Genomic DNA, 17,985 nt, shown 5'->3' with positions numbered 1-17,985 from the left:
CTGAAAGATAACGTGCGACTCGAATGCCTGAAAGAGCTCAAAGTTCACACTACTACAAAACAGGCCTTTGTTCCAGGCCATTTGTCCCGGCAGTCTTTGGGCCCGGGACAATAGGTGGCTTTTGTCCCGGGTCCAACGGCTAGCCGGACTAGCGAGAGGACAGATGTCTTTTGTCCCGGTTGGTGACACCAACCGAGACAAAAGAGAGGCCTTTTATCCCGGTTGGTGGATACAACCGGGACAAAAGGCTACGCGGGCCTTTTGTCCCGGTTGGAGACACCAACCGGGACAAAAAGCCCCCTTTTTGTCCCGGTTGGTGTCTCCAACCGGGACAAAAGCCTCTTCACGGACTGACTTCGATTGACATCCGTTTATTTATTTTCACCGCTCCTCTCTCTCCATCCCTTATCTCTTTCTTCTTCCCTCGGCATCTTCTCCCAGTGAACTAATTTCCTCCCCTCCCGCACTCACCCCTCCCACTCCTAGCTCCCTTCGATGCGCCCCTCCCCGGCGCGGGCAGGGCCTGGCGAGCCGCCGCACGGGCGCGGGCGGAGGCCGGCCAGCCGCCGCGCGGGCGCAGGCCGCCGCGCATGCAGGACGGCGAGCTGCCGCCGCTGCAGGCCGATGGGGATGGCGCGGACGGGTGCAGGCCGGCGGGCGCGCCGCCTTGGACGGGTGCAGGCCAGCAGCAGTCGTCCAGACCGGCAGCAGCAGCCTTGGACCGGCCAGCAGCCGTAGGCCGCCAAGAGACGACCAGACCGGCAGCAGCAGCCGCCCAGACCGGCGCGGGCTGGGGCTTGACGAGCCGCTGCCGCAGCGCGTGGCCAAGCGCAGGGGGCGGGGACTCCTGCCGCCGTGGGCCGGCGAGAGCAAGGACGGCGACGAACCGCGGGCTCTGTTGTTGATTTTCTTTGTTTGTGAATCTTTGTGATGTGAATCAATAATTTTAGATCTTGTGTTTTCTTGTGTGTGAGATAAGCATATTACTTGTGTGTTATGTGTTGTATGAAGTACTGATGCGTGATGTGTTATGAATTTTAGATCTTGATTCTGAGATTGCTTAGATCTTGATTTTGAAATTACAGTTTTGGATAAATTTTTTGATTTGGAGAACCGGCTTGCAAACGCGGAAGCGGGAGCTAGCTATCCGATTTTTTTTTGTTTGTGAAAAAAGGCATTTGTCCCGGTTGAATAGCTGCCGGGACAAAAAAGACATTCACATTTGTCCCGGATGGATAGTCCCGGTTGAAAAACCGGGACAAAAAGTAGTTACCAACCGGGATAAAATAGCGATTCTGTAGTAGTGTCAGGAGCATCTACTCATCTTACCTGTCAACAATGCAAAAAAAAAAGAAGACGACAAGATCCCATCTTAACCTCTGATGAGAAATTACCATGTTACAATCCAACTGAATGAGCTACATCGCACCCATCTACCTCCTTGCTATCCTCCTACAGCTGAAGCGAAGAAACTGCCATCCTGTTCATTTGCTTTCCATCGCCCGTGGATCTCCTGCAGACTATTTCAATTCCTCTCTGGCACCGGAAGAGATTGCACTCTCGCCTACAAAAGGAGATGTGCCTAAACTTCAGAGCACATCAAGAAGCGGCCGGAGTTTGTCAGCTCCGGTTGTGTATGGGGTCCGAGCCCCGTCGGACCCTCCACTTGCTCATCTGCGCCGCGCCGACCGTCGTCGCGGTAGGCGCCACGAACCGCTTCCCTGCCGCGTCGACGCTGACGGCATTGGCGCCACCACCGCCAACTGCAGCAGGTGCCTCCGCTGGCGCCGGCGCTGGATCACGGCCGAGGACGAGCTCCTCTCTCCTCAGGCCGTTCACCATGGCAGCAGGGTGCAGCACCGCCACGAGGCAAACAAAGGCGGACACCGCCAAGAGCCTCGACCAGCCCCTGGTGCTCGCCATGTCGCTGCTGCTGCTGCTCAGCCGGAGACATGCAACTTCTGCTGATGCCTGGGCTCTATTAGTCTGGCTCCACTAGTACAACCATCAATCACAGCAATGTCCTGTCTGTAGATATAGCGGAGGCCCGGGCCCATGGGGCGTGCGGCCCGTGCGCCCGCACAGGGCCCCCAATTTTCTGGGCCCATAATCTGAAATGGCCCATTAACTAGTTATGGGTTGAGGTAACTTGTTCTGAACTTCTGACCTGTTTTGGTCCTACCTGCGTAGTCCAAACGCAAATGACGCGCAGCCCAAAAGAAAAGAAAGGTCCGGCCAGCCCAAACACAATCGACGTGCAGCCCAAAACAAAAAAAAAGTCCGGCCGGCCGGCGGGCGCCTGTTCAGTGCCCTCCGAGCCTCCGACTTTGGCGATTCCAGTTTCGCTCGACAGAAGAGACGGAGACGCCGATCGAGACTCCGGCCAAGCAGACGGAGACGACATGTCGGCAATACGCAGGACCAGGGCGCTCCGCAACCTACCTGCAAACACCGCCGCCGACGCCACCGGGGCCGCGGTAGGCAGAGCGCCAGAGTCGGAGCGGCGGAGCCGCAATCCACAGCCCACAGGCGATCAGAGCTGAAGGAGAAGGTAAATAGTTTTCTTTTTAATTTCCAATCGCCAACTGTATTGATCTACATGTACTTGTATCCTTTAAATCTTAACAGATTAATTATAATTTTTTCCTTTAATCTTTTGTGTTAGAACGCATCGATTGAAGTCATGACTTCTGCAAATCGGTCTAGAAAATATGATTCCGGCAGCCAAAAACGTAAAAACAAACAAAGACTAGACGATTTAACTCAATATAAAAAAGGAGCTATGGATAGATTTATTGTAAAAGAATCGCAAGTGTCCTCTAATAATCAGATACTTGATCAGAACCCTGCACTTGATAGTAATATTTGGCCTGTCTAGTAGGCCCCACTTTAGATTTTCGCACAGAGCTCCGATTTATGCCGGCACAGCCCTAATATAGCCCAAGGCCACGCCGGGTCCCAAAGCACAAAGGGACAAGGGAGGCATGTCTAAGGCTGCTTATGGAAGGTTCTGAGACCCTGACAGGCAGATTTTGGCAAAGTCATTGGATGGGAGAGCTCATCGTCTATCCCAAGAGACAAACCTAAAGTGGCCATGTAGGGGATAAGAGCAACAGCAAGAACCAAACCCCTGCTTTAGACACTTGTTGCCATCCTCCTCTATTCCAGTCTCCAGTAAAAACCAAAATTGAACCGCTCATAGATAGAGGTGAAAACATCCCAGGTTGTGGTAACCAGCAGACAACAGTACAATGCAAGGCTTTGTGCTTTTGCATGCTTTTCATTTCTTGTGCTTGCCCTTCTTGCAAGGAGCACGCTTTTCGCTTTGAATCTTCCAAGGCCACCAAAGCTAGCCATTCAAACTTAAAGGATCTGTACCAAGTTTCAATAGCCTCTTTCCTCACATTTTTCCATGTAGGCTAACAACATCCAATGCTTTACCTGCTTCCTTTACTGCAGAATGCAAAGATTGGGGAATCTTAAAGCATCAGCAGTAGTTTTGGGGGATCCAACGGTTTCAAGCTGTGCATATATGGACTGGTCATGGTCCAAGGATAGCATTTTATCAGTGCCAAAGTAGAAAGATGAAAACAGTAACTAACCTCTTTTAAAGTAAAGATTGAGCCACCTTAACTGCAAATATACTGTTTTGTTAGTGTTGAGCACTTAGGTGCAGAAAACAAGAAGAGAAATAATTATAAAGTGATGCAAGGCTATGCTAAGATCCCTGCATGTGAAGTGGTCAAGGGAGCCCACAAGATCATCCTTGCTGCAAAAGAAAAGGAGGAAATTTAAAGGTGGATGAAGGAATGAATTTCCATGATATGGCCTTCTCTTTGAAGAGATTCCTAAAGTGCTCGTTCAACTATTTTATTTTGAAAGCTAACAGATTTCTGCATTCAGCTCTTACAAAAGGGCCAATGAACTAATAATTGAAAGGCTTTCATCTAGGACAGCAAGTTGGCTTAAAAAAAATTAGGATCCCATTTGGAAAAAGAGCAATCATATCATGCTAGTTATGGAACAAAACTAGGTCTAGAAATCCTAGATCAAAAAAAGGCACCACAAGTAACAAACTTAAATTTACTTCTCTGTTAAGCAATAGGTAATGCAACATGGAAGGAGCTGCCACATGAAAAACATTATGATCTTAAAGCAGATAACATGTTGATCCGATCACAGTAATGATGATGCACTGATTAAAGTAAGAACACAGTTGATTCAAATGGCACGGTTATTTCTTCTTTTGTCATAGTTACTTGCAAAGCATATGCTAGTAAAGACATACAAGTACAGAACAAACCAACTTTTACCAAAGATTGCATCAGACCAAACGCAAGTCCTTTTCCTTCTGTTCTTTGATATGAGCTGTCAAGGAACATTGTTTGCGTTAGTGACCACAGATTTGTCATCTAATCTACCAAAAACAAGTAAATTGCAGCACGACACTTCATTGCTCCCTAGTGCGTATGGTGAATTGGTAATCTGGTCATAAGGCACACAATATCAATCATTTGTATCCATATAGGGTAATTGATACAAGAACATTTGCAAATTCCATGGGAAAGGTCAGTTATTACTATTAGCAAAGTTACCCTGGATTCTAATTATTACTCTACCAACATATGCTTTGTATTCCCACTATAACAAATACTGCTACTCATGAATTACTAAAACGAGGACAACTTCATAATTGTTTCAAGTTCTACGAATGGATCAAGAATTATTTTTTCCTCTATTCCTCTTGAAGTTTATGTTAGAGTATATCACGACAATCTATCCTTCCGACAGTTCATTTGCAGTGATGCTATTTCAGTCTAAAAGAGTAGTTTATACTGGGAGCTGTACCACCTTAACTCCACAACTGAAAAATAATAGCTGGTGCGCATACAGAAAGAAGTTCAACAAAAGGAAAAGGTAAAGGAGAAAGTACAACATGTTCGAACAGACCACCAAACCCTTGCTTCTGCTAAAAGCATGCGATCTGTTCGGGTCATGGGCTTGGCTTGTCCACACCTGCAAGATGCCAACAGACCACCTGATAAAATTATATGAAGAGTAGCCATGAAGAGTAGCCAGACATTTCAATTGGAAAACAAAAAATCGTTTCAGAATGTTAATATGACTTCATGAAGCAAATCTGCTAACTTAAGTGTGGTGCATTGAGTTAAACTTAAAGCTGTTGTGAGATAACGAAATGTCATTATTTGGTGCGTAGCAAGCAACATCACAATATCCTGCCAGGCATGCAACAAACCTAGAGGAGGGCATTCCCATGTGTTTGAAGTAGTAGAAGCAGCGAATTCCCAGTGCGATGCCAAAAGGCCGTAGCTTGTTCCATTGCTGCGTGCAAAGTAGCAACGGACGTAGCAGCCAGGCCTCCTTGCCCCAAAATCCCTTACGAGCCATGACCATTCGGCGAGGCATTCCAGCGAGCCGGTTGGCGGCGCTCTCTACCAACAGAGGCGCACATCTTACGCCCAGCAATTTGCGTCGGGGAGACTGCCACTTGAGCACAATCGCGGCAAATGGACATGGGGTCAGAGTGATGGATCACCATTGGTGCAAATTCCTGCGGCGTGCTTGCTCGGAAGGAATTGGAGTGGGGATTTGGGAAACACACGGCACAGGGCCGGAGGCCCGGACACGGCCGGCAGCACGCGTTCACTTGGGCGGAAGAAGCCGGCAACCGAAAACCCATGGGAGACGCCCTCCTCATCTACCGTCCACGTGTCCGATCCGACGGACAGGCTAGGAGCGCTGGAACTGCCGGCCCCACTCGTCGGACTGAAGCGGCTCCCTCCCCCACAGTCCCAGCCTTGACGCGTCCGAGGCGCGACACCGGGGAAGAGAGAGGAGCAGCCGCCTCAGCCCCCAGGCTCACTCGCCCTCCGAGGTCGTGCCATCCCTTCTCCGCATAAACTTTGGGCTCTGCTCGTCGCGGTTCTAGCGAGGTCCGCGCCTCGGCTTTGGATCTCCAGTTGGTTTGTTATTAGGGAAGGTCAGTATTAAAGAGTTTCGCGGATTAGTTCGGCGCCTTGTGATCTGCTAGTTCTCTGTTGTATCATGCAATCTTGAGTCGTTGCGGTACCGCAGCGATTGGATAATGGGTAGTCTTTTTGTTTTCAGTTTGTGTTTCGCTGCGGAATCTAGGGGTTTTTGTGTGGATTAGTAGGGTATAACGGGGAGTACGAGTAAATTTACAGGATCCATTCTCATTACCTCACAGGGTCTACAAACTGAGCTCCTTTACTGATGAGTGATTATCCATGGTTTCTCACATGAAATTGTGTGGTTTCGGTTGTCGATTGTTTTGTGTTCAAATTATGGGCCTTATTTTCGTTATTCTCGAATGGTACTTTTGAATTCAATAGATATGGTGCTCCCCAACAGGACCCCAAGTGCTGCAAAGAGCCTTGATGTTCGATACTTTCAGTGTCCATCTGCTGGATTTTGCGATACCAAAAAGATGTGTGCTGGATGCAGCATTGAATCTAATTGTAATTGCTTAATAATAATATTGAACGAACATAGACAAGATGGGGGAAAATAAAACCTGTAGTAGCTCACATGAAGTGGTTAAGGTTTTCGCCTTTTCGGACTGATGACTTTTGATGGCATCTCCATTCAGAACTTCATGGATTCATTCCTTTCCTGCTTACTTTGTGCTATTGTTGAGGAACAGTGTACTTGATTTTTTACATAAATGTTGATTATGCCTGCTTACTGAATCTTAATGGCGATTCTGTTAGGGTGTGGTATGGCTCGAAACTTGACTGAGAACAGGACCAGAAACACACTAATCATAGTTGTGGTCTTTGGCCTCTGTTCCTTCTTTTATCTCTTGGGCGCTTGGCAGCGAAGTGGTTCTGGAGGAGGAGACAAAATACAGAACTGGGTGAATGAACAGACTAAATGTGCACAACTCCCGAATCTGAATTTTGAGACCCATCATAGAGCGTCCGACCTTCCAAACAATACTGGTAGTTCCAAAATTAAACCTTTCGAGCCATGTGATGAGAAGTACACTGATTACACTCCTTGTGAGGAGCAAATGCGTGCAATGACCTTCCCTAGAGACAACATGATCTATCGGGAAAGGCATTGTCCACCGGATAAGGAGAAGCTTTACTGTCTGATTCCAGCACCGAAGGGTTATGTTGCTCCTTTCCGATGGCCAAAGAGTCGTGATTTTGTTCCTTATGCCAATGTGCCTCACAAGAGCCTTACGGTTGAAAAGGCTATCCAAAACTGGGTGCACTATGAGGGAAATGTGTTCAGGTTTCCTGGTGGTGGAACACAGTTTCCTCAGGGTGCAGATACATATATAGATCAGCTTGCTTCTGTCATCCCAGTAGCTGAAGGAAAAGTGAGAACTGCTCTAGACACTGGTTGTGGGGTACGTGAAAATCTCTACCCTGAAAATGCATACATATGTTTACTGAGCAATCTTTTCGGGCTGCTGTTCTTGCATGTACTATAATCTTGCCTTACTTTTTCTATCATTATTATCATTTAGGTTGCCAGTCTGGGTGCTTACCTGTTGAAGAAAAATGTTTTGACCATGTCATTTGCGCCAAGGGATAATCATGAAGCACAAGTACAGTTTGCACTGGAGAGAGGTGTCCCTGCATATATTGGTGTCCTCGGATCAATAAAGCTGCCATTCCCTTCTCGTGTCTTTGACATGGCTCATTGCTCAAGATGTTTAATTCCATGGAGTGGAAATGGTAAGAAAACAATGAAGACGTTTCTTTATGGTGTAAATGGTCCATGTGAGCATATGAAGCATGGTAAAAATTTCACTGTTCTGTTTCTGCAGATGGTATGTACATGATGGAAGTTGACAGAGTATTAAGGCCCGGTGGATACTGGGTGCTGTCAGGCCCGCCCATTGGCTGGAAGATTCACTATAAGGGGTGGAAACGAACAAAGGAAGATCTTCAGAATGAGCAGAAAAAAATAGAACAATTCGCAGAACTTCTTTGTTGGAAGAAGATATCTGAGAAGGATGGTATTGCCATATGGAGAAAGAGATTAAATGACAAGTCTTGCTCCATGAAGCAAGATAAACCAAAAATTGGCAAATGTGAGTTGGCAAACGACAATGATGTATGGTAGGTGTCATTCCTCCACAGCCCTCCAAATAGAATGTGTGAATTTTGTCCGTATCCTATATTTGCTCTTGAAGCTGATCTTATTCTCGAAATGCAGGTATAAGAAAATGGAAGTTTGTATAACCCCCCTTCCTGAGGTTAATAGTGTATCAGAGGTTGCTGGTGGTCAATTAGAGCCTTTTCCCAAGAGACTCAACGCAGTACCTCCTCGTATAACCCTTGGTTCTGTGCCTGGTTTCTCGGTTCAGTCATATGAAGAGGATAATAAACTTTGGCAGAAACATGTTGAGGCTTACAAGAAAATTAATAACTTGCTTGATACTGGAAGATATCGCAATATAATGGACATGAATGCAGGTCTTGGTAGCTTTGCTGCTGCACTGGAATCCCCAAAGTTGTGGGTCATGAATGTCATTCCAACAATTGCAAATACTTCCACTTTAGGTGTAATCTATGAGCGTGGATTAATAGGAATATATCATGACTGGTAAGTGGTACAATTCTGTATCACCCTCCTGGATTTCCCAAATTTCAGTCGTTCTATTTGATTTTCTCACTTCCATTCTGAATCATTTTACGGGTAATTGCATTGTGATATGGATAGCTTTTCCTTTTTCTAATAGTAAGTGTATTTGCTTTGAGGATGATATAAGAAGATTATATTAATTTACCAGTCTATATGAAGACAGGGATATAATTGAACTTTAGCTATGTCAGTATCAGTTGGAACTGTTTAAGGTGAAGTTGTAATTGAAAAAACTTGTTGCCAAGGTCACCATGTGAATTCTTGCATTTATGCTTTTATCACTTGTATGGGTTTTTTTGCTTTCGAAAAATATTCTTATTTTCGAATGTTTCTACTTTTCTTTATAGATGCAGTGTGCATAATGCCAGTTTGATGCATTATAAAACAATAATATTTTTTTCTTATCAAATATTCATGTGTTCATTATGCTATGTTTATTCTTGGTTCAGGTGTGAAGGATTTTCTACTTACCCAAGGACATATGACCTCATACATTCTAATGCCATCTTCAGTTTGTACCAAAACAAGTAAAAGCATCTGACATTTTCAAAAATTCAGTGTGACAAGTTTGTGAATAAATCTTCCCAGCTGATGTTTCATGTTATGTAACAGGTGTAAATTTGAAGATATACTCCTGGAAATGGACCGAATCTTACGCCCTGAGGGTGCAGTTATAATACGCGATAAGGTCGATGCTCTTGTGAAAGTAGAGAAAATAGCCAATGCAATGAGGTGGAAAACAAGATTGGCTGACCATGAGAGTGGCCCTCATGTGCCTGAGAAGATACTCTTTGCAGTTAAGCGGTCCTGGGTGGTCGCAAACAAGAGCATCTAATAATGTTCAGATTATTTTTCTCCAGTCACACAGATAACTTGGTCCATGGCTGTGTTTATTGGAAAAATTATGTTGCTTATGCAGCTTCAAAATCGGCAGTACATGTCGGTTATTGAGAATATAAAAAAATCACACTGGAGGAGAGAAAATTATGTGGGACCTAGTTGTGATTTGGTTATTCCGCAGGTGCCGCTCTGCTGATGGACGTGCAGGCCTTTTGCTAGTGTCTGATCTCTAATCAGATGGTTGCTGCTTCTCATGGTCTATTAACTCCTGAGCTGTCCCTCAGGCTAGACATGAACTAGCAGTGCACTTGTAGTTTTATATTGGATTCCTTTACTCTCACCCCACAATTTTTTGTTGTTGTACATTAGAATTTCTTGAACTGGAGAGTGTATCTGAACCTATAAGGTTGTTTCCTATTTGATTTGAATGACAACCATTTCGAGCCCATCAATGTCATTATGTGACCTTGATAAGAAAGCAGATCAAAATGCTTTATTTATTTTTTTTCATGTGAGGGTAAGTTGGGTGCCAATTGATTGAACATGTTTTGCATTATGTGTCCAGGAAGGTAATTGCCTGATGAATTTGAAAAGGAAATTCTTCCATGGGCACATGCTTTCACTTAATAAATTTGTGTGTCTGACCATTTTGTTCGACCACTCTTTGAACTTAGGATGGATCGCAAATTCCAGCACCAAAGGCTGACCTTTTCGTTGTCATTTTTGGGATGTCCAAGGACAAGAAGGATCTGATTTTGAAGCCCATCAAAAGGGATACAAATTCTAATATAGTACTACATCCTCAACTAACTGGTCATGGCTTCTTACTTTTATGTACAATATAGGGTTATAGTTTGCACTTCGTCTATTATCTCCTGCTTGATGTGAGTTGCATTATTTGTTGTTTCTGGCAGATATGTTGGATGTTTTGCCTACCAAAAGGAGACATCATTACTGAAGTGATTTTGTTCAGTGTATCTTCAGGCAATGGCCAGGATGAGATCGCCTGTAAGTCTTCTCATTACAGACTTTATTTAGAAAATTGGTTTTGAAATACATGTCATGAAGCTATGATAGAAGTGTTTAACCTCACTAAGTGCTGTTTCATACTCATATAGCTTAATTGCAGTTCCTACTAGTTAAAACAACTGTTAGATTGAACACCATGTTTCAATTTCAAGGGTAGTTCAGTTGAGTCTCAACCAGATTGCATGAAACAGGCACTGGTGCTTGTTAATTGGTCAGTTATGATAACTTGCTAGGTTTTTTTACTTGGTAGCTGGAATAACCATATTGGTTTCCATCAAACTTTCAAAGTTTGCATCGTCAGCAATCCAGTAAAATGTGCTTGCAGCAGACATCTCTATAATACGATTCGCGCACCAAAAGGTGCGATGTCATCATGCCACGTCAGAAAAAAAACGTGGCCGTTGATCTGGCGATGGACGGCCCGGGACCGGCCGAGCACCTCCTCCCCGCGGCCGGCTCGTCGCGGCCGCCCCCGCATGCGCCGACCGCCGCCGCAGGCCGCGCCTCCCGCCGCCACGCCATGGCCTCCACCGCAGCGCACGGGCCTCGACCGCCGAGGCCCGCCGCGTGCATGGCCCATGCAAGATCCGGCCGTGGACGGAGGTGGGTGGAGGGAGGAGGAAGGAGCGAGTAGGGAGGAGGGAACGGGCCGCATCGCCGGCCGCGGCCGCCAGACGGGCGCAGGAACGGGCCGCCGGCCAGCGCGGGCGCTGCCCTGCCAGGCACAAAGCTCCCGCCAACCGGGCTCCGCAGGACGGCCGCGCGCGCGGGAGCCCCCGCCGGCGGCACAGCCCCTGCCCCGCCGCTGCAGGACGCGCGCAAGCGCGGGCCCAGACCGCCGGCCGCTCCTCCTCCCATAGGCGCCAGTCGCCGCCGCCTTGCTTCCTGGAGAAGCACGAAGCACGGGAGAGAGAGGAACAAGAGGATAGCAATTTCTTCCCTCTTTCTTCTTTCCTTCCGAGAGAAGATAAGAACGGCCCCTCTTGTTTTCCCTTCTGTATGGGAGAGTGAGGACGTGGTGGGGCCAGCTTGAGCACGTGTGTGCACAGCAACTTTGTTGCTGGTTTCAAGCATGAAACAGATGGCCTGAAGCCATCCGCGTCAAGTGGCACAAGTCCACTATATTTTGTTTGTTTATTTATTTGTTGCAATTTATCTATTATATTTATTTAAATTCTATGAATTTATTTTATTGCATTTATATTATTTAATCAAAAGTAATCTTGAAGATTACACCTAGAAAAAATATTGTACAGTCCTGAAGACTATACATAACTGTATAATCCAATAGACAAGACGATCCGGCGGAAGCGCCTGCTGCCGCGCCGCGCCGGGCCCGACGCGGACGACGTGCGGGGAAGTGGAGATCACGCACCGCATGTCGGAGCTCGGCGACGGTCGGGTGCTGCGGCTGCGCGAGGTGTGCGAGGACAACGATGGCTTGCACCTCGTCATGGAGCTTTGCGAGGGCGGAGAGCTCTTCGACCGCATCTTCGAGCGGGAGCACTACTCCGAGCGCGCCGCCGCCAAGCTCACCCGCACCATCGTTGAGGTCGACCGCCGGAGGCCGCCTCGCGAGGAGCTCGGTGCCATCGCCTTGCAGCTCCGCAGGGCCGGGGACTTTTCACATCCCGTGAGGAGGAAAAGTCGGTCGGTGTTGTGTGCTCTTGGTCGAGAAAACAAGGACTCTTGGTGGAGTGGAGAAAGAGATAATAATAAATTTGCATGGGACTCACCATGTTACTCTAATCCCAGCAAGCAGCAGCCCAGCAATGCAATTGCAGACCCCTCTCATTTTAGCAGCCAAACGCAAGTGCGGGTTCCTCTAATTCAAGCAGTCTCTTGCATGCTTATGCTAAAGTAACATCTAAATATTTCTATGGCCTATCTTTTATTTCACTAATCGTATATCCAATCATTTATACTTTAAGGTCATAAAGGAATTACCTATGCTGCAATATCCGAAGGAGAGTAATCAGATGCCCTTACGGAAATCAGTGTTGGGTTCTCTATTTGCCAATCTGTTTATCTGAATATCCATTGAATCATAAGTAATATAACATACGCCATATATTCATCATTGCGCTAAATACCTCCTCCTCATTCAATACAAAATATTCCCTTTCTACAGTTACAACCTAAATTCCATTTACAATATAATTTACAAAATTCGCAAACCTACAACTAAGATCTCCACGTTTTACAAAGTCTTCCTACCTCTTGTACTCTCAATAGATACAAAATAAATTTTATTTATCAAATTAGCAAACCATAAGCTCGATTCACTTAATCCCTCTCTCCACGTCCATTGTATACCGTGTCCACCTTCAAACATAGATTGCGCTAATACTATTACACGGCATCCACTGGACCACCTCAAACTGGCGCACCAACGGTGCGCCCCAGTTTCTAGTGGATACTAGAGATGGACCATGCAAGAGGGTGAGGTTTCAGATTTTCTGCTAGCATTGTATAGCCTGCAGAGTACCAAAACATAGCCAACAGCTGGTTATTATTGCTTTGTCATGAATACGAATAGCTGCATATGTGCTTCATAAGGAAGAAGTCCTTGGTTTTTTTTTTCTCAAGTTTCTAACAAAACTAGATAGGACTTATGTGAAATAGGGTAGAAGCGCTATGTTCTGCCGGTATTTCTCATCACAAATATATGCTGCCACAAGGAGCATGTACTATTGCATCAGAAAAGGATTTACAGTGAGAATTCGCAGACTAATAAATGCTGCGCTTTACATGGATTGTTCACTTGTATAAACTCTCCACTTGTTGACTTTCCTCTTTGGTTCATTTGTTTTTCCGATGTCGATAGGCCTCTACAACATGTTGACAGCCCTTGCTTACGCCAAGAACGATCCTAGGAGTTACCTGAACGTTTCTGGCAAACGCACGCAAGGTAGCAGTCTGCCCGTGTGGTTTATCTATGTCTTGTTGTCCGCGGTTTTTTCCAGCCGTGAAGACGCCGTTGAAGTTGAAATATACGTTATCTTTTATCTGAAAAAAAATGTCGACACTGTGTCCACATATCTTGCGTGCGTAACGTAATCAGGGTCTCCATTAGAATGCTGCCAGGTCCCTGAAGACGTGGTTTCCTTCGGTTTGATCACGTCACCGGTTCCGCACGTTGACGTCACCTAAGACGGCTTTGGCAGTCCCAGCGATTGTTGATCGGATGCGTGGCATGGCACAGTGCGTATTACTCCTAGCACGTGGGGATATCGATCCCGCGTGAGCGGGAGCCGTGAATGGGGAAGCAGGCCAGCTGGTGAGCGGAGCAGGGCAAAAAAAAAAAAAGAAAAAATGGACAGGCCACTAGTCACGACGAGACGCCGGGCAGCGGGCCGGGCGCGCGACGCGACGCCACCGCACGACCAACCCGGTGGCGCGTGCGCCCGGCCTGCACGCCGTCGCCATGGCCCGGCGGACCCTGGGGATGCCAGCGTGGAGGCTCGTGGCCGGCATGCGCGGCTCTTGCCTCTTGCCTATCGTTCCGAGTTTCGCTGTTGCCAAAGCTATTGTACAGTTTATGCTGCGGATTTTTTTTAAAAAAATGCTGCCATATGTATGACCTACAATAGCCGACGGCCAGACCATGAAAAAATAACTGAAAATAATACAAGATGCTTAGTAGATGCATTCAGGAATGTTTACAGAAAAATAAAGGAAGTTTTTTAGATTAAAAAATCCTCAAAAAGAAAAGAATGGGAGCGCGTGCGCCGAGCCGTGGAGCAGCACGAAGCGGCACGCGCCGGCCTGAGCCCCGGCGGGTGCCGCCCACGCGCTCGCGTGCCGCCTCCCCTAGAGCTGCCGCCCGCCCGACGCACCCGCAGCCGCCGACGCGCGGGTCCCACCGGGCTCCTGGCCCCGCAGGGCCACAGACCACCCGACGCCACCGGCACCCAACGGGGGCGGCACGAGCCGTTACGTGGCCGTGCCGCCCGCCCTCTCCCTTTTCTTCTTCTGCTTCCCCATCGTCCCCTCTGAAGGGAGCCACGAGTGTTCCAGACCCGTCCCGCATCGAGCGCCCTCCCCGCAGGACCCCGAATCCGGACGCCTCGCCGCCGCCGTCGTCTAGCGCCTTCTCTTCGAGGTGCGCCTCTCGCTTCCCCTGCGCCCTCCTTCTGTTTGGGTTGGAGTTTGGACTAGGAGAGATTGATGGGTTGATTGATTGGCTGGTGGGTTCTTGGTTCGTCGGTACCTGCAGGGGGTGGGGGAGGAGGCTGGTGCGAAGATTTAGCCAGCCGCAATGGTTCCATCAGAGAGGGGGAGCGTCGCCACCGCCGTCAGCACGGCTGCCGCCGACAAGCTGCTCCATGGGTAAGGGCCTTGGCTCCGAGTTTCCTCTTTGGCTGGAACGGGATGTTCCGAATTTCATTCGTTTGGAGTTTGGAGGTTCCATTGGGTGCTGTGTTGGAGGGTTCCGTCACTGTAGATTTTGGAAGATAAGGATATATATCCTTAGCTTCAGATGCACCCGGTGCAGATTATCACATTGACAGAGCTGGGTACTCGACAAGTTCATTTTTGTATAACAAATTAATGTAGGATGAAGATTGAAGCATGATGTTGATCATCAAGTGTCCTAAACTTCTGCATTATCTGCACAACTACGATAAGCTAAATCATCAAATTTCTATTTGCTGGCAGTTTGATTCCTCTGTTTCATCTTGGGAAATTGGTAATGAGATGGAAATGAAAGTTGTGCTCCTGTATCTTTGTTGCTGAAGATGCAGTTCTTTTTCGACCTTGTGCAGGCCTATCACTGGCAAGAAGTGCAAGAAGGCGCCCCCAAGGAAGGTTCATAAAGCTGAGAGGGAGAAACTTAAACGCGACCACCTAAATGATTTCTTCGTTGAGCTGGGTAATATGCTAGGTGAGCATTCGTATGCTTAATATTCTTAGTTTCAGGTGCTTCCGAGTTCATGTTTGCTGAATTGCTGTCTGATGTTTCTGAACTGCACCATGTTATGCTGTATGAGATGTCACAGAACACTTCTCTTAGACGTGGTTGTTTTAGTTACGAGATGCAATCGGGCCCAGATGCATAGGTTGTCAGTCTTACTGCTGTCAAAATTTTGTTTTGGTACAACAGAGCATAAATGGTTCTGCAACGTGTCAAAACAATCAACTTGCATCTCTGAAGTTCTGCCTCCTAGATTAGCTTATGAAGTGGTCTAGAAGAGCCCAAGTATGTACCACTATGAATGTAGGAAGTGTTTATTGTTTTTTTACAAACAAGAAAAATATCAGGGTCGACATCTTAGTGCCCTTGAGCCCTTATTTATTTGCTTTAGTGATGGATGAGGTCACAAGGGATATACAAGGTGAGATCCCTTGGTGTATGCTCTTTGCTGATGATGTGGTGCTAGTTGACGAGAGTATGGCAGGGGTTAATAGGAAGTTAGAGCTGTGGAGACGCACGTTAGAGTCGAAAGGGTTCAGACTTAGTAGGACTAAGACCGAGTACATGATGTGCGATTTCAGCGCGACTAGGCATGAGGGGGGAGACGTTAGTCTAGATGGGCAAGTGGTGGTTCAGAAGGATACTTTTCGGTATTTAGCATCGGTGCTACAAAAGTATGGCGACATTGATGAAGATGTTAGGCATAGAATTTCAGCTGGCTGGTTGAAATGGCGGCAAGCTTCTAGCATCCTTTGTGACAAGAGGGTGCCACAAAAACTAAAAGGCAAATTCTATAGGACAACAATTCGTCCGGCGATGTTATACGGTGCTGAATGTTGGCCTACAAAAAGGCGACATGTCCAACAACTGAGTGTAGCAGAGATGCGGATGTTGCGGTGGTTTTGCGGGCACACAAGGAGGGATAGAGTCCGGAACGAAGTTATTCAGGATAGGGTCGGGGTGGCACCAATTGAGAAGAAACTTACCCAGCATCGGCTGAGATGGTTTGGACATGTCCAACGAAGGCCTCCTGAGGCGCCAGTGCGTATGGGGTTCTTGAGCGGGTCGATAATGTAAAGAGGGGTAGAGGTAGACCTAAACTGACGTGGGATGAGTCGGTCAAGAGAGACCTTAAGGATTGGAATATCTCTAAAGAGATAGCTTTGGATAAGAGCGCTTGGAGACTAGCTATCAATGTGCCTGAACCTTGAACTTATTTCTTTCGGGTTTCATCTCTAGTCTACCCCAACTTGCTTGGGGAAAAAGGCTATGTTGTTGTTATGTAGTTATGTGCACGTTTAACCTCCAACGCCGACCATTTACTTTGGGGTTTAGACTTAACCTGCTCTTTGCTTTGTATTCGTAGAGTTTTTTTTTAGTGCTCATTTTCTATGGGACATTTTTCTGATCACATGTAACATCAATTTGCAGAAGCAGATAGGCAGAACAATGGGAAGGCATGCATACTCACTGATACAACTCGGATACTAAGAGATCTGCTTGTTCAAGTAGAATCTCTTCGCAAGGAACATAGCAACCTACAGAATGAATCTCATTATGTAAGGTTTTCTCTGATATGTAAAGTAGTATTTGATTCTTTTTGCCATTTGTAGTAATAACCCTTTGTCTATCAAACTTGATTAAGAATTGTTATCTGATTTTATCTATTGTAAATGCTCTGTATGAATGACTAGACTCTTAAACCATCTTTACTGTGCATAATATTTTGCTTGTCACGCTACATTTGTTGCATTTTCCAGCATGACTCAACCGTTGTTTAATATCTGTTTTTCTTTTTGTGCAAACAGGTTGCAATAGAGAGAAATGAGCTGCAGGATGAGAATGGTGTGCTCCGCAAAGAAATTTCAGAGCTTCAAGACGAGTTGAGAATGCGGACTTCCGGGAATCCAGCAGGTTGGGGGCATGGCACTGCTGGATTGAACCCCTCTGTTCCAAATTCCGCAAGTGCAGTATTCTCATCCCAGCAGGCTATGCAACCACCCACCGTTGCAAGCACTATATTCCCTATGCAGCAGCCACTGGCACCATCAGCAGTGATCGAGCAGTCATATGCCACACCGCCACCACTGGAACTGAAGCTCTTCCCAGGAGCTGCATCTGTTGAAGTTTGCGAGACATCAGAAGACCAGGAGGCTCCCAACCATGTGGCACGACCACAGGCAAGGTACCCGACACAATCGGCCTCATGGCCAGTAACCTTGTTCTCTGGCCTTCCAAGAATGGAAGATGAACAATGCAGTAGCAGCACAACCAGCAGCAGCAAGGAGGCAAGCACAGGTAGAGATTGAGTGGACCAGCTCCAACTCCAACAATCAAAAGAGTTTCTGTTTTGAGCCTAGTGGATGTATTGACAGTGACAGCCAAGTTGTGTGCATGTAAATATGATTCTCCCTTTTTTTAAAATCTCAGAACGATAGATTATACTGATATACTCTGATGGAAATAGAACCCTCCCCTTATAATTTTTGTTGATGAATCTCTGCACATGCAGATTGATCTTGTTGGTACTTGGCATGCATAAGTTACAAGCTACG

At 46.7% G+C, this 17,985-nt stretch overlaps 3 protein-coding genes and 1 long non-coding RNA gene across 6 annotated transcripts; 3 read left to right on the top strand and 1 right to left on the bottom strand.

The window, feature by feature from the left end:
• Nucleotides 1-2,753: 2,753 nt before the first annotated feature.
• Nucleotides 2,754-5,619, bottom strand: LOC120652205. Its single transcript, XR_005666479.1, has 2 exons — nt 5,258-5,619; nt 2,754-5,016 (listed from the first exon to the last, which is right to left on the bottom strand). It is a non-coding gene; the product is annotated as an uncharacterized LOC120652205 (long non-coding RNA).
• A 134-nt stretch (nt 5,620-5,753) lies between these two features.
• Nucleotides 5,754-9,935, top strand: LOC120652203 (probable methyltransferase PMT2). 2 transcript variants are annotated; one of them, XM_039929960.1, is made up of 7 exons: nt 5,754-5,896; nt 6,753-7,399; nt 7,520-7,730; nt 7,823-8,117; nt 8,215-8,604; nt 9,093-9,170; nt 9,256-9,935. In XM_039929960.1, exons 2-7 carry the CDS (start codon nt 6,761-6,763, stop codon nt 9,476-9,478), a joined length of 1,836 nt encoding a protein of 611 aa, XP_039785894.1. In that variant the 5' UTR covers nt 5,754-5,896; nt 6,753-6,760; the 3' UTR covers nt 9,479-9,935. The 2 variants fall into 2 exon arrangements, with proteins under 2 accessions (XP_039785894.1, XP_039785893.1); XM_039929959.1 differs by having other exon boundaries at nt 5,828-6,001.
• Nucleotides 9,865-10,905, top strand: LOC120652204. The gene is made up of 4 exons (XM_039929961.1): nt 9,865-10,000; nt 10,158-10,274; nt 10,398-10,491; nt 10,763-10,905. The coding sequence occupies exons 1-4, from the start codon at nt 9,911-9,913 to the stop codon at nt 10,822-10,824; spliced, it is 363 nt and encodes a 120-aa protein (XP_039785895.1). The 5' UTR covers nt 9,865-9,910; the 3' UTR covers nt 10,825-10,905.
• Nucleotides 10,906-14,411: 3,506 nt separating this feature from the next.
• Nucleotides 14,412-17,927, top strand: LOC120652202 (protein IRON-RELATED TRANSCRIPTION FACTOR 3-like). Of its 2 annotated transcripts, none has more exons than XM_039929958.1 (5): nt 14,412-14,617; nt 14,732-14,844; nt 15,282-15,400; nt 16,868-16,989; nt 17,239-17,927. In XM_039929958.1, exons 2-5 carry the CDS (start codon nt 14,774-14,776, stop codon nt 17,737-17,739), a joined length of 813 nt encoding a protein of 270 aa, XP_039785892.1. In that variant the 5' UTR covers nt 14,412-14,617; nt 14,732-14,773; the 3' UTR covers nt 17,740-17,927. The 2 variants fall into 2 exon arrangements, with proteins under 2 accessions (XP_039785892.1, XP_039785891.1); XM_039929957.1 differs by having other exon boundaries at nt 16,862-16,989.
• Nucleotides 17,928-17,985: the final 58 nt, after the last annotated feature.

The sequence above is a fragment of the Panicum virgatum genome, chromosome 9K (genome assembly GCF_016808335.1).
Source record: "Panicum virgatum strain AP13 chromosome 9K, P.virgatum_v5, whole genome shotgun sequence".
Classification (NCBI taxonomy): domain Eukaryota; kingdom Viridiplantae; phylum Streptophyta; class Magnoliopsida; order Poales; family Poaceae; genus Panicum; species Panicum virgatum.
Note: the sequence above shows the minus strand (reverse complement) of the source record. Positions and strands in the feature narration are given on the sequence as shown.